This window comes from Palaemon carinicauda, chromosome 8 (genome assembly GCF_036898095.1).
Source record: "Palaemon carinicauda isolate YSFRI2023 chromosome 8, ASM3689809v2, whole genome shotgun sequence".
Classification (NCBI taxonomy): Eukaryota; Metazoa; Arthropoda; class Malacostraca; order Decapoda; family Palaemonidae; genus Palaemon; species Palaemon carinicauda.
Window position 1 is genome coordinate 153,860,414 of NC_090732.1, and position 16,275 is coordinate 153,876,688.

Sequence of the window (16,275 nt, forward strand, 5' to 3'; positions counted from 1 at the left end):
AAATAAACCCAATATAGGAAGATAAAATGGAATGTATGATAAATAATATTGAATGGGAACATAAAATGAGATAATACGATAATAAAAAGAGTAATTGGGGGAGGAGGGAAAACTTCTGCGCAGGGGAGTGATATTTGCGCAGACCGAAAACTGGTATGCACGAACGTACGTACAAATGGGTGCTAATGTTAGCATGGAATGCTAACATTTGATCTACATCAGACGTTGGCAGCACTGGTTACTGTATTTTTTCATGAAATAATCTTTGAAACGGCTCCTCCAAAGTTTATCCAGTTATACTGTTTTGTATTTTCCTCCGGTTATAATACATACAAGAAGGTAATGTATAGAGAAGAAAAGGCTTGTTTTACGTTTATATTTCGATTCCCCAGTATGTTTTTCCCACCCAAAAACCCGAGTTCCCACTGGGGTCCCCCATTATCGGAGGATATATATATATATATATATATATATATATATATATATATATATATATATATATATATATATATATATATATATATATATATATATATATATATATATTTCTGAAACTATTCGTTTGCGACGGGAACGAGTGTTATTTTCGAAGAGCGTAATTTTTTCTAAAAGAAAAAGTAGTTGATTTCCTATGTTACATTGCCCTAACTTGCCATCTAACATTGCCATCTAACTTGTCTTTTCTTTCGAAAATAATTGAAAATGTAATTTTGGACCAGTTGATGGACTATCTTGAAGTAGCCCATGTCTTTCCTGATAATCAGTCGGCATATAGGAAATTTTACTCTACGGAGACTGCATTATGTTCGATAGTAAACGATCTGCTGGTTATGATGGATGAGGGAATGTGTGGCATTCTAGTATTGCTTGATCTGAGTGCAGCGTTTGACACCGTCGTACATGGATTATTACTAAACGACCTCAAAGCAATTGGTATTAAGGGCGAGGCGCTGAATTACTTGGAGACTTTCTTAATAAACAGAACTTTTTGTGTTCAGATTGGCAGGTCCTTCTCCAGGACAAAAGTACTGGCCAGGGGGGTCCCACAGGGAAGTGTCGTGGGCCCTATCCTGTTTTGTATTTACACTATTGAATTGATGCATTTGCTGAGGAATCATGGGGTGAACTTTCAATTGTTTGCTGACGACACCCAAATCTACCTGTCATTGAGTAATGTAGAGGACACAGAAAGGAAAATAAAGGAAGTCATGACTGATGTTAAAAGATGGATGAATTCCAAACAGTTGAAGTTAAACGATAGTAAAACGGAGTGTCTTGCTTATTGGGAAAAAGCATGATTTGAGAAGACTTGATATTGTGAAACTTAGAGTGCTTGAAAATGATTTTGATGTGATAAATCCCATCAAAAACTTAGGTATTGTTTTCGATTGCGGTCTGTCATTTAATGAGCATATAAATAGAGTAACCAGAATTGCAAGCTATCACCTGAGAAATATTGCCTTTTTAAAGAAATACCTTGACACAAAAACTTTAACATTGCTGATACACAATTACGTAATCAGCAGGCTAGACTATTGTAATGTGTTGTACTATGGTTTACCAAACTACAATTTGAGGAAGATACAAAATGTGTTTAATAGAGCTGCTAGACTAATAAAAGGCCTGTCCCCCGTGAGAGGATCACGCCAACGCTTATCGAGCTCCACTGGTTGCCTATAAAAGCGAGGATTATTTTCAAGATTTGTGTCCTAACGTACCAAGCACTTAAATTTGAGAAACCTTCGTATATGAGAAATATGTTGAAGAGTTTTCGCCCTGATACTGTAGTTAGCTTGAGACACAGTGACGATCCATATCGTCTCGAGGAACTGAGAAGCAGGACCAATGTTGGTACTAGAGCCTTTGAAAGAAGCGCTCCTAGAATTTTCAATAAGCTCCCCTTAGAGGTGAAGCAGAGCTTGAACTGCGATGTTTTCAAGAGAAAACTGAAGACGCACATCTTTGTTGATTGTTACCAATCGGGTGAGATGGACCCCTTCTACAAGGTCTAAATTGATGTCTTCGTCGTGCCCTCTGTAGCTACCGACTTCGGCAGAAAGAGGGCCAAGAGTGTCATCCAAAAGTAAAGTAAGTAAAAAGTGTAATACACTACAGTGAAAACTGTTAATCACCCAATTTGTTAGGCTAAGCCTTACGTTATTACAGAAAATTCTCTAATTATGATATTTCAGTGTTTTTGTACTTTTATTGTAATAATTAAGTACATGAGGGGCTACAGTGGTAAAGAATCAATGACCTTTTGGTTTCATTGTATATTATTACATCTCAATGTATCCTAGTATTCCAACTACTTTTTCTTATAGGAAAAATTACGCTCCCTTCGAAAATAACACTCGTTCCCGTCGCAAATGAATAGTTACAGAAATATATATACATCTATATCCGCCGATAATGGGGGACCCCCAGTGGGAACTCGGGGTTTTGGGTGGGGAAAACATACTGGGGAATCGATATATAACCGTAATTCAGTCCTTTTCTTCTCTATACATTTCTTTCTGGTATTTATTATAACCGTAGGAAAAGACAAATCAGTATACCTGGATATATTTGGGAGGAGCCGTTTCAAAGGTTATTTCTTGTAGTAATACAGTAACCAGTGCTGCCAACGCCTGATGTAGATTAAATGTTAACATTCCATACCTGATGTAGATCAAATGTTAGCGTTTCATGCTAACATTAGCACCCATTTGTTCGTTTGTTCGTTCGCCCCACCTTCCGTCCTTCGTTTCTCTCCATTATTACTCTTTTTATTACCGTATTATTTTCTCATTTTATATTCCCATTCAATATAATTTATCATATATTCCATTTTACCTTCCTATATTGGGTTTATTTGTTTTGTTATTTCCTTTCCCATTTGTACATACGTTCGTTTCATCAGTTTCCGATCTGCGCATATATCCCCCCGCCCCCTGCGCAGGAGTTTCCACTCCCCCTTTTACTCTTTTTATTAGTGTTATTTTCTCATTTTTTATTCCCATTCAATATTATTTATCATTCATTCCATTTTTCCTTCTTATATTGGTTTTATTTGTTGGGTTATTTCTTTATCCCTTCCCGGTTTCACATAAATACTTACCCTGGACTAGTTTTTTTATCCAGTTAATTCTCGGTATGATCTCCTCATTTTTCCCTTAACCAATCATCACTCTAGGCCTATTCAGATACCTCCCTACCCCCCCCCCCCTTCCTTTATCTCTGTATGCGCTGTTTTCCGACCCATTGTTCCCCTGCCTTTCCCGTTTTAACCTTTGACCTAGTTACTCGTCCTTCGTTACTAGTGCGTTTTTTTTCCCGTATTTTGAGATGGAACATATTATAGAAACTTGTACCGGTTGCAGCATTCCGTATCTAAAAGCAGTGGCTCAATTCCATGGTGATTTTGTTGATAATTCAGGTTATGTTGACCATTTTCTTAAATCTCACAATGTTATTCCTCAACGTTTAAACTGCCCCTAGTGTCGTGCGCTTTTGTCTCTTCCTTCCAAGTCCAGCAAGTTTCGACGTTTTCTTCATAAAAGTAAGTCGTTCCTCAATAGTCATTATTCGTGTTTTGTGACCGGGGTACTTCTAGGCAAGGTTAGGTGGGTTTGTTAGGTTCTGTGGCCTTTCTGTACTTTTTATATATTTCGTACCAGTTATATGGAGAAATTATTGAATATATCTGAGGAGATATTTAGCAGTTCTAGCTCTAGTAATGACATCGTGTCGTTGGTAGTTCTGTGTACCATTCGTCTCCGTTGGTAGTACTGTGTATCAAGGTAAGTCATTCCCCCATTATTATTATATGTGTTTTGTGACCGGGGTACTTCTAGGCAAGGTTAGGTGGGTTTGTTAGGTTCTGTGGCCTTTTGGTACTCTTTATTTATTGTGTAATAGTTTTATGGTAGTATTATTTAGTTTACGTATGGAAACATTTATTTCTACCTCTAGTATAGACATCGTGCCGTTGGTAACACTGTGTACCATTCGTCACCGTTGGTAGTTCTGTCAACCATTGGTAACGTTGCTAATGTTATCGTCCCCGACATCTGTTGTTTATATATTTTAACTCAGTATATATGTCCACAGTGTTAATATTTATATGGTTCATTTGTATTGTATTTCATTGTGTGATTTCGTACAGGAAATATATGATTTCCTATAGTAGATATCGTGATTTAACTGGTTTTCTCATTCATTTCATCCGTAATAACATCAACCAATTCGTCAACTTATAACTAACCGAATTGGTTGATCTGTTTGTTTGCGATTGAAATGGTCATCAAAATCGGTTAAATCTCTTTATTTGCTATAGGAAATCATATATTTCTTGTGCGTAGTCACACGATGTAATAATATACAAAATTACCCAACTGTTCTTCAAATTACGCATGACTCACAAAGATGGATCTTTATAATAGTCCTTCCTGTACGTTTTCTTTATTTCTTACTCAGGAAAGAAAGGACTTTGCTCCGTTTTCTATATATGATAATGTCAATACTGCTGAAATTTTTATAAGGCCTTTTTTTACTATTTCAAGAAATTATTCATTCCAAATGCCTAAAAAACTACTTGTTGTGACCGATAGTAAATAATGTAAACCCCTGGGTTAAAAATTCTAATCACTGTACGTGTTTTAGAATAATACTTCATTGAATCATGTAGTATAGTTCTTACTTGGGTGAGGTTAATAAATATATAATAATTATCAATAATAATAATAATTATTAATAATGATAATTATCAATAATAATAATTATCAATAATAATAATAATTAATAATAATAATAATTAATAATAATAATTATTAATAATAATAATTAATAATAATAATTAATAATAATAATTATTAATAATAATAATTATTAATAATAATAATTATTAATAATAATTATCATTATTAATAATTGATAATAAATGACTGGTGACCAAATTGTTCGACCTGGGTTCTTCATTTCTTATTCAGCTGATGATTTTGGGTTTGTGAATTTGGAGACTGACTTGTTTACTTGTTTTGGGTATAAATCCAACCCTCCAATGAAGTCGAGTGAACTACTTCTCGGGCGGGTCCATATCAATCATCTAACAAAATATTTTCATTATAACTTATACAATTATTTGATTGTAGCATCTTCCAAATCATATGATCTTGTGAAAAGTAATGTCTTCAGTTTCTTCTTAAATTCAATTGCTCCCTTTAGATCCTTCATTTCAGTTGGCTGTTTATTATAATGTCTAGGCGCACAGTAGCTGAAAGCCCTTTCACCAAATTTACTATTTGTTCTTGGTTCAGATAGTCTGTCACTCATGTGTCTTATGGTAATATTTGTTTCTAGTTCTAGTTTTTTCAGGCATTCTTTTAGATATTTTGGTTTATTTTGGTTCAGTATCTTAAACGTTAGTAAGAGTAGCTTGTATTCGATTCTCACCTTTAGCGGCAACCAGTGTAATTTAATTAGTGCAGGGGTAATTCTATCCCTATTGTGTAGTCCTTTTATCAATCTAGCGGCTCTGTTTTGTACTTTCTGAATCTTCTTCAGCTGATAATTTGGTAAGCCATAGAACAGTGAGTTGCAGTAATCAATTCTTGAAAATATGTGGGGATTAGTGAGTATAGCCGTAGATTTTTCATTTAAGTATTTATTGATAAATGCTATGTTTCTAATATGATAGTTACAATTTCTTACCATATTATTTATATGTTCATTCATTGTTAGTCTATCATCCATGATTACTCCAAGATTTCTGACAGATTTCTTTAGGTCAATGATCGATTGACCTATTTCAATTCCTTGGAAGCATTTGATTCTTTTTATATCTTTTTCATTTCCAAAAATAATACATTCACTTTTATCTTCATTGAGCTTGAGCTTTTTTGTTAACATCCAAGCCTCAATGTCATTCATTATTTCATATATCTTTCTTTTAGCTTCATCAACTGATTCTATTGGGAAATAGAATTGTGTATCATCAGCGTATATTTTAAACTCAACTCTGTGAGTTTCAAGTATATTTGCCAGTTCAATCGTGTAAATTTCAAACAGGAGGGGACCTAGTACTCTACCTTAAGGCACCCCTTTGGTTAGTTTTCTTGTCTCAGATTCAACATTTGATGTTACTACTTTAACTTTGCGGTTTTCAAGATAACTCACAAACCAGTCAAATGCTCTTTCTACGATGCCCACAGCTTTAAGGTCTTCCATCAGATATGTATGTTCTACAGTATCAAACGCTGCACTTAGATCAAGCATCACAAGAATGCAACACTTGACATTTGTTATAATTTCTGTTATGTCATTTTTAATCGCTAACACTGTTGTTTCTGTGGAGTAATTTTCTCTGTATGCAGATTAATCATCGGGTATGGCATTAGATTTTTTCAGATGTTTCCAGGTTTGCTCATGTACAGCAGAACAATAATTTTCGAAAAATATGACAGATTTGATATTGGCCTATATGAACTTAAATTGTCTATATCACCTTTTCCTTTATAGACAGGCTTGATACATGCAACTTTCTCACAATCAGGGAAAACTGCCTGTGTTACTCATTTTTACCATGTTTCAGTAGGTCTTTTGTAGTCTGGTGAAATTTTCTGCATCTTTTACATCGTCAATTGGAAATGGGTAATTTCCGCAATAGGTTTTTTTTTTTTTTTTTCCTTTCTTTATTATTCTCATATAATCACTCTGACTTAACTCTTTGAATACCCTTAGCTTACTTACACCTGTTGCTGATGTATTCCTTCGTTCTGTTGTGCTGATGTTGCGAAAACTGGAGTAGATTTGATTTATTTTTTCTTCAAAATAATCAATAAAATAATTTGCTAGGCATTTAGGATCATTAGCTATGTCAGGCAATACTGTTTCTGTCTTTAGATCTAATAGTTTCTTTATGTTCTTATGTATTTTCGTGGGTCATTTTCATTGCACACTTTTTTATAATAGGCCTTTTTTAACTAAGATAATGTAATTGTAGCAATTTCTAGCTGATTTGTAACGTTGCCAGTTTTCATTATTTTTATTTCTTTTCCATTTATCCTCCATTTTTCTTTTTCTTTTTTTTCTTCGTGTAATTCGTTATCAAAACAATTCGATTTTTATTTAATTGTAATTATTTTTTTTCTGGGCACCTATTATTATAATTAGTTGCAATTATTGTTTTACTTCTATTAGTATTGCAGTTTACACAGGATTGTGTCTCTACTAGGGTGTGCTTCTCTTCACAGTTACAGACTGGTGTTATCCCTTTTATATCCGCTAGGCTTTATTCAATGAACTCTTTTGGATCAAAGTTGGTCTTAATTTTGTATGTGATTTCCTTCTGTATTGCATTATATTTTCTAACATCTATTTCAAAAGACATTAACTTATGCATTGGGGATATAGAGCAGTCAGGTTCAATCTCCATATTTAGTATGATGATGATGTTTTTATTTACTATAACTAGATCTAGTATATGATTAGACTGAGCTGTTGGTTCAGACACTATGTTTTCAAGGTCGTGGTTGTCAATCAATTCTCTAAATTCATTGACATATGGGTCTACTCTGTTAACAAGATGTAGGTTGAAATCACCACATATAACTATATTTCTATTGTCGTTCAATGTATCTAGTAAGTTATTAAATTCATCTAGAAACATTCTTTTGCTTTTGCACGGTGGTCTATAGAGTATAACTATTTGTAGATTTACATTTCTAGATAAAATTTTAATATTCATATATTCAAATGAATTAACTATGAGATGTTTTCTTACTGTAACTTTATATGATTTCTTAATTAATATTCCAATGCCACCACCTCTTTTGTTTTCTCTTGGTTCATGATAAAAGTTATAAGATTTAGGTGTCATTTCATTTATTTTCGATCTGTCACTCACATTCCCACTCAACCAAGTTTCAGTTAGTAAGCAAATATCCACATCTTGATCACTTAAGACTTCCTTAATGATATGAGTTTTATTGCCAATGGATTGCGTATTTATTAGATTACATGATATTTTCTTAATCGAAGCCATGGTCAGTATTGTTTCTGGCTCTTGTTATTTCTTGTTTATAAACTTCGCAGTTTAGTCTATCGTTTCTTGTTTATAAACTCCGCAAATTAGTCTATCGTAGGATTTATGTTATGTGTCACCATAGTTCTTTCTCACACAATTTATGCATTTAACTTCAACAATACTGCAATGACCCGCTTTATGTTCTGCGCACTTGGGGCACGACTGTTTATTCTTGCAATTTGCTGCACTATTCCCAAATTCCTGGCATTTGTAACACTGGTAGGCTATGTAATGGTCATAAACATTATATATTCTTTATGTGGTACTAAGTTTATCTCCATTTTCATAGATTGCTTTACGTATCTTAGGTGTACATTTTATAATATAGTGTTTGTTTATCCATTCTTGAATTCTCTTGCATTATGATAGTCAGATCATTATTTTCTACAATGTGTCGTCTTAGCCACTGGTTCTCAAGCTTCAGACTTTGAATAATATCATCACCATCTTCTGGTACATTAGTAAGTTTTTTCTTCGGTTTAAGTTTTCCTTTTTCATCAACTGTGATCTTGTTTACATTACCTTGTTCCAATTCTGATTTTGCCTGCTCCAGGTTCTGTTTTTCAGCAAATTTTATGATCAGGTGACCATCTTTCATTTCACCACTGCTTTCAACTTGGGCTTTTATATTGGTCATAACTGTTTTCTTATTATTAACTGCTGACACCTCATCAGTTGATTTTACAATCAATGTTTTCTTTGATTTCAGATTTTCAGCATATGTACCAGTTTTATGCTTCATATCTATGTCATCTTCATTCCTTTTCTTTTCATTTTTTAATTCTTTCATCAAATTTCTTGATTCTTGCATCTCACCTCTTGTTTCTTGCACTTTATTTCTTATTTCCGCCATGCTATCCTCCTTTTCTTCTATTTTATTCATCAAGACCTGAACAAAATGATGGGACATTACGACTTCTTCATCCAATAATTTTCTTTGTATGTTTGCTGCATTCTCGTTGTCATTGATCTTATCATTGCAATTCCTACACTGTAAGAAATATGTTCATAACACAATAGCCTTATGTGGGTTTGTGATAAATTTTCTGTCAATCCAGAACATGGATTCGTTCCATATGATAGGTTTCAGTAATTTAATTTGTTTTCAATATTGATAAATTTTATAGCATTAAAAATTCCTAAATCCACGATGAATAATTATTTTTTAATAAATATAAACTTTCATGCGTGTAATGTTTTTATGGTATTTTCATATATTCAAAAATATAAAAACGAACTTTACTGAACGGACAATGTCCACTATGTCGTCTTGTAACGTTAAGTGATATCGTTTCTCCATATTTGAAATATGAAAATATGTGAATTTCTGCCCATGGAATGACCTAATTGCAAGGTAAGTAGTTACCTATGTGAAATAGACTGTTCCTTTTATATGTATATAACGTAATTGATAGATAAATGATGTATGTTAGCTGTGTTTACCAGTGTTCTTAACAAATCCAAAGTAGGCCGAAACATGTGCTATTTATGGTGGTCTAGAAAATATTTACATTATAATATTTGTATTTTTACAGGATTTCACTGCAAATAATACATTTGCCCTCCACATAGTCTAGGTTAATTTAGGCTAGCCTAGGATTTCAGTAAAACTTGGGGGGCTCAAGCCATGTCGTCCTGATGGAAGGTTCCTTCAGTAGCTTCCTAAGGGTATATATGACTTCAGTAGATATTCCCTTAAGGCCACAGTGATTTTCGGGTCACTACCGAACCTAATACAACCACCTAACCTAGGGCCCTGTACCCCTACCTAGGCCTAGCCCCTGCGACCCCCCCCCCCTTACGGCCACTACCTAACACATCCATCAAACCAAATCCAAAGTGATGGTACTGCTGTATACATCGTTATACTATCACCATCATAATATACTCCATAAATTAATGAAGCTTACCTTAAACTGTTGGTTCATAAAGATGTGCTCCTGCTTTGAGGAAAACGTGAAGCCGTTGCGAAGGTTCCTTGACATGCAGGACAATTTTTATTTTGTAAAATTAAATTGTGTCTCTGGCACAAATCCACTAGTTTTTCAATATTACCCGAATAAGTTACAACAAATTCATTGTAAGTTAGGAAACAGTCAGGACAAGAAGATGGAATTTCAACTTCTTGTGCAACATGAGATGACGTGCTTGCTATGGCCTCCATGTCTAAGAACGAAATTAAATGCCTGGGTAAGAAAATGTATTGTCGCGCTGTGATTGGCCAAACCTGTAAGACGTCATAGTGGATAGGCGCTGTGATTGGCCAAACGTGTAAGACGTCATTAGTTATTTAGTCTTTATTGCTAGGAATTAGTTATATTATGCCGATAGTATCCTTCTCGGCGAGCATAGGTAGCCGTTCGTAGGCTAGGGTTCTAGCCTAGCCCCTAGACTTGATAGCCTGGGTGGTAATTGTTTACTCTCATGCATGATATAATAAGTGTTCCTAGTTTTATTTTATGAAATGGAGATTTTAGGCATTTATACATATAAGATTCAGTGATTGCACATATGTTTTCGCCTCGGGTCTTGTTGATCTTGGTAGTCGACTCCCTTGCCCCTCACCTAACGTATGGCCTTGTATACTTCCTATCCTTCCCAGTTACCTTACCTAAGGTATCTCCTCCCTCTGAGGTAGCCTAGGCTACATCTTAGCCCTCCTTACCTCGAATCGTATTCGAGTGAGGTTAAGCTAGGGTTTTCTTTCCCCACTCCTAGCCATAGTACATGAGCTTTAAGTTTGGGACAGAACCTCAGAGTAACTGTCGCTCGCCCCCAGGTCCCCCTCTAGGTGAATGAACTCTCCTATTGGGGCCTTGCTAGTTGGCGAAGGTGGAAGGGCCCTGCCCTTCCCCCTAGTCCACATTTGGTAGGGTTTCGACCCTTTCCTCCCTGTAGCCTAGCGACCTGTCCTACACCTGCCTTCCCTGGTTCGGGACTCGCTTCCTTAGCCTAGGTTAGGCAGGCCAGGGGATTCTGTTTCTTTATAGTTTAGGACATTACAATAGTACTGTACCTTCTCTGAACTAACGTACCCTAGGCTGGAGAATGAAGTCTCCTACACCTGGGATAGGGCTGTTTCCGGAACAGAACACCCCCCCCCCTGGAGCATTGGTGAAGGCTACGCTTTACCTCACGCTCCCCCTTAGGACCCTCGTCCCTCCCCCCTCTGTCCCTTTGTGTTGGCTTAGCCATCACACCCCTGTCCGCCGCCCTACAACTCCACCGTACGCCAGCGGGTTATGGGTTCGGCCTGGTACCTTCGTGGGTGGGTCCGAGCTGCTTCGCTTCCCCCATATAGTCGAACTATGGGATAGCCTAAGTGGTCTGTCTGCCGGCGGAAGACCTCCCTATCTTAGAGTGTTCTCTGGTCCTCCCTTGGGCCGTCACCCACAATTCCTGCTGACTGCCGGCTCTGTTGCGGCTGGATGAAAGTTTGCCCCCCTCTCTTTCATTTGAACACTCCTTCTGGAGGAAGATGAGGGCGGGGTAACGAATTACCCTTTCCTCTCTCTTCCACTACCCTTTCTCTCTACCTATCAGTGCTGGTCCACTGCCGCTACCCTGCCGGCAATAGCTGTCGGGGTACCCTAGTATCCACTCTGTCTCATTGATTGACATCAGTGCTGGAATACCTTCGCCGGTCGCTTGCCGACTGCCGGGGGCCGCCGGATGCCGGCAATCTGCCATCACCTTGAAGCTCCTATTCTCTCTGCTACATAGACTGATGACAGGGAGGGGGTTCCCACCCTTGATGGAGATTCGCCGGCGCCCGGTGCGCTTCCAGCATGCCTCCACGCTGCCGGACCACCTAATCATATTACCAGGCCGGCAGCGACTATTGTATAGCTATATATGATAGCCGGTATGTCTATGGTACAGTGCTTACCCTAGACGAAAATCTATGATGTATAGTTATGCAGTAAACTATTTCCAGCATACTATGTGCATCCATGCGCAGTCCCTTGCCGGGACCCACCTGATTATGGAGGGGTTACTTCAACCCCCCCCCCCCCCTTTTCTTATCCTAAACTGAATTAACTCTGTTTCCTCCCCTTCTCACCATGATTAATTCTCCAGAGGAAGACTTAGCTTTGCTTATCCATTGTGGATATCTCTTCGATCTCTTAGGCTCTTCAGAGTCCCTAGAATTAATCTTGGTGTGGGGTCACGGCAATTGGCTGGGCGGGATGCACATGTATTTGTCTTTTCTGCTTCTTTTCCAGCTTACTATCTTAAGCTTACACATGAAGAGGAATCTTATATTTAGGTAAAATAACTTTAATGCTAATCTAAGATTACTTTAAGTCTTTAAGTCATTGTATTTGACTTCCACATACTTATTCCCCTTTTCTTTTACAAGAGGAATATGTTCGGTGTGAGAGCGCCTTCTGCAACGTTCTGCGTCAGGACTTCTACGGCCACCTGTTGTGCCGAACCCACGCCAGCTGTTCTGTCACCAAAGGGACTCTTCGGTATTGGGACCCGCAGGTCAGCACTGTCTGCAATGACCTGCTCCACGAAGCGTTCGAGGACCCTCCCTCTGCGGAGGCCAGGGATGTTGCCCGAGAGAAACTATGCAAATGGGTGCGCCATGGGGCCCTATCTCCCGAGTGAGAAGATGAGAGCTTTGCTCTTTCCAAAGGCATCTGCGGATGCTGTCATCCCAAAGGCCGAGATCCTCTGCGTCCAGCTAACGGTGGAACCTGACGTTTCGGATGCACTGCAAGACTTCCATCTTGACGAGGTGGAACAGATGCCGGAGGTATCAGACACCACCGAAAGGACCCTGATGGCCGAGGGTCAAGAAGAGGAGGAGCAGGTGGAGGTTCCGGACTTAGGGCGGGGTCGCCTGCACCCCCTGTCACTTCCGTTGTTGTAACGGAACATGTCCCCTCTACATCGTCAACGCCTACCCCTACTCCGTCGCTTCTGGAGAACCAGGACAGTATCCAGGGCCTGGTGGCCCTCCTGAACGAAAGGTATCGAAGAGGACAAGAAGACCTCAAGAGGGAGATTCTCAGTCTGTCGAAACAGTCGGGCAGGAAGATCAACATCAAGGATCTTCCCCATTGCTCAGTAGCCAACCCCTGGAGGCATGCCGAGCACATGCCAATCACTAGTGGACGACTCTTCGTCAACGACAAACTAGGCGCTGTCCCCCTTGAAGAGGTGGAATTTTGGCCTAGCTTCGAGGCGTACCCGGACTGTTACATCCGTCTCAAGTCCGAGCCTGTTTCCAAGGAGGAAACCGAGCCTAAGGAGATCATAGTCTTTGACCTTGCTAAGGCTCAATCTCTTTTGGCGGGAAACCTTAAGAGCAAGGGCTACACCAACTCCAAGGTGCCGGCCCTCAGCAAGAAACATCCTTCTTTTCTTGCTCCTGCCACCATGGTCTTCCCCTTTGCAGAAAAGTCCTTGCTGGCAGTATTGAAGGCGGTGGAGGAAGGGAAACCTTGCCCTACATTGGAGGAATATAGGCCCCTCTCCCTCGCACTACCCCCCAACGACAAAAACTGGAAAGACATCCAGTTAACTTTCTCGGTACGAAAGTTAGAGGCTGACGTGGCAAGACGTCAGCTTAACGAGAACCTCCCTAAGCTCTCCGAATACCTTCTGCGTCGGGAGCTGGATACGAAAGAGAGACTGGCCGCGTCCCTTTCCCTCCAAGTGCAATTGGAAACAATGGCCGGGGACACTTGGACCCCAGATATGTACATGGTCTTAGCCAAGACCCATCTCGCTACCCTGACAAAAGACTTTTACAGCTTCATCAGGGCTCGGCGAGCCTGCAGGGAATTAGTGTTTACGGATGCTACTGTCAAACACGAACCCCGGAAACTGATCTCCTCCAACATTTGGGGGAAACACCTCTTCCCCGATGATCTCTTGAAAGAGATAGTTGACAGAGCCGCCACTGAGAACCGGAACCTTCTCAACTAGTGGGGCATGTCGAGAAAGAGGAAATTTTCTCAGTATGAGGGCCCCCAGCCTAAGAAGAAATCCAATAAGCCTAGACCTCAGCAGCAACAGGCTAAGCGCCAGTTTCCGGCACTCGCTACTCCCCAGGTGGCTCAGCCCCAACAGACCTTTCAGCTGGTCCCTCAGCCAGAGGTGGCCCAGTCACCAGTGTTCACCTCTGCCTATGAAAGGCAATCCACTACCTTTTGCCCCAGAGGTAGAGGCTTCGGCAGAGACTCCTCTCATTGCCCTTCCAGAGGGAGAGGAGGAAGGGGAGCAGACGGCCGAGGTGGCAAACCCTCGGGAAACCAGAAGCAATGAAGTGCTTCCAGTTAGAGGAAGATTCCGCCTCTTTCAGGATCGTTGGACCTTCGATCCTTGGGCTCACAGCATCATCAAGAACGGACTGGGGTGGAGCTGGGTTTCACCACCTCCAACCTTCCATCAATTCTTCCAACACTCCACCCCCGTCCTTGAAGAATACGTCCAAGAACTCTTGAACAAGAAGGTGATCAAGTGGGTGAAGTCCACCAGGTTCCAGGGAAGACTGTTCTCTGTTCCCAAGAAGGACTCTGACAAACTCAGAGTCATTCTGGACTTGTCCCCTCTCAACAAGTTCATCGAGAACAACAAATTCAGGATGTCCCAGCGCGAGCGCCGCCAGGCGGACACTTCTTCGTTGTGTTCCACTCCCCGCAAGCGCAGACCAGCAAGCTCGCCGGAGGAGGGGCGCTTTCCTGACAGGTCTAGGGACTCTTCTCTTTCAGACCTGCAGGTGAACCCTCGTTTGTCGACTCCTCCTAGGGATCCCTCGATCCCCTTCCCTCCAGAGGGGGGTGTCTGACAGCGCGACTGTCAGACAGCAGCCCTGGTTCGGCACCCTAGTCAGAGCCCTTGTGCAGGCTATTTAGCCCGCCCTCTCTGATTCGGGCCACAAACCAGCGGCAGCTTCCTCCCCCCTGAAGAGGAAGAGAGGAGTCTCCCGTGGAACCTCCTCCGAGGCCTATTCTGTCTCCGCGCAGATCCATGCGCAAGGCTCCTTCTCCCCCCCAGACCTTCTCTCCCTCCCCTGCGGAGGAGGATTACCCCTCCTCAGGAGAGTCGGATGAGCCGGACCACTCCCCCATCGCACCAATGGGGGAGGCTCCGCCTCTCCCTGAGAGGTCTTCTCGTCCAGAGGTGGAGAAGAGCCTGCCCCCCTTTGCTGCTCAAGTCCTGTATCCCGCCCAGGAGGGAGCCTAAGGACTCTAAGACGATTCCCAAATCGTCAGCAAGGATCAGGCAGGAACCGTCTAGAGCCGTCGAGGAAATCCACATGTCCCCCCAGGAAGAGCCACTGGGGATGGGAGACTTCGCTGCCAGTCCTTCAGGAGGAGAGCACCAGGAGTCAGAACACGCGTTCTGGCAAGTCCTGACCCTCATGAGGAACCTCAATGGGATTCCAGACCCTGAGGTCCCACCTCGTGAAGGGAAGGACACGGTCCTGGACCGCGTCTACGGCACCCAGAAACCCTCTAGGGCCAGTGCAGCTTTGCCCTGGTCTCAGGGGATGAAGAGTGCCAGGGACAAGGTCGAGGGTCAGCTCTCTGAGCTTGCCTCCTCCAGCAGATCGAGTCCTCCCTCCTCCTCAAGTCCACCAGAGGAGGTACTTCGAGATCCTCGAGGAGTCTGTCTGAGTCTTCCCTTACACCACTTCGTGGAAGAACTCACGGGGGAGTCCCTCTTGAGAGACACTCCAACCGGCACGTATCCTTCTCAGCCACTGAGATCCTAAGCCAGGAGAAGGTCACCAAGTGTGCCATGCAGGCAACTTTGTGGCTCGACATCTGGCTAGGGTCTCTGGGCATCCTGGTGCGGTCCGAGGACCTCTCCAAAGAAAGCACCAGGAAAGCGCTGGAAACCTTTCTACTCTTGGGCACACGGACCATTGAGTTTCTGGCCCACCAAGTCTTGAGCTTGTGGGCCAATACGATCCTCAAGCGTCGGGACGCCGTGGCCGAGAGGTTCCATCATAAGGTCCCCAGTGCAGAGGCTAGCAGGCTCAGACAATCTTCCGTTCTTGGTAAGAACTTGTTTGAGCCTAAGGACGTGGAGCTTGCTGCTGAGAGGTGGAGGAAATCCAACCAGGATTCCCTCATCCATAGGGCCCTGACATCGAGGCCCTACAAACCTCCAGCAGTCCAGCAGCCCCGTCCGGCTAAGGACACAAAGAAGATGACCACAGTGAAGCCCAAGGTGTCTAAGCCCTT

At 41.2% G+C, this 16,275-nt stretch overlaps 1 protein-coding gene across 1 annotated transcript in view; it reads right to left on the reverse strand.

Annotated features, from left to right (window-relative positions):
* The window catches only part of LOC137645502 (repetitive organellar protein-like), a 28,180-nt gene extending 18,815 nt beyond the window's left edge, over nucleotides 1-9,365 (reverse strand). Inside the window, exons 1-2 of the mRNA XM_068378307.1 lie at nucleotides 9,309-9,365; nucleotides 8,588-9,056 (exon numbers count right to left, since the gene is read on the reverse strand). Of these exons, the coding sequence (XP_068234408.1) occupies nucleotides 8,588-9,056; nucleotides 9,309-9,365 (526 nt within the window). The remainder of the gene's footprint in view (nucleotides 1-8,587; nucleotides 9,057-9,308) is intronic.
* Nucleotides 9,366-16,275: the final 6,910 nt, after the last annotated feature.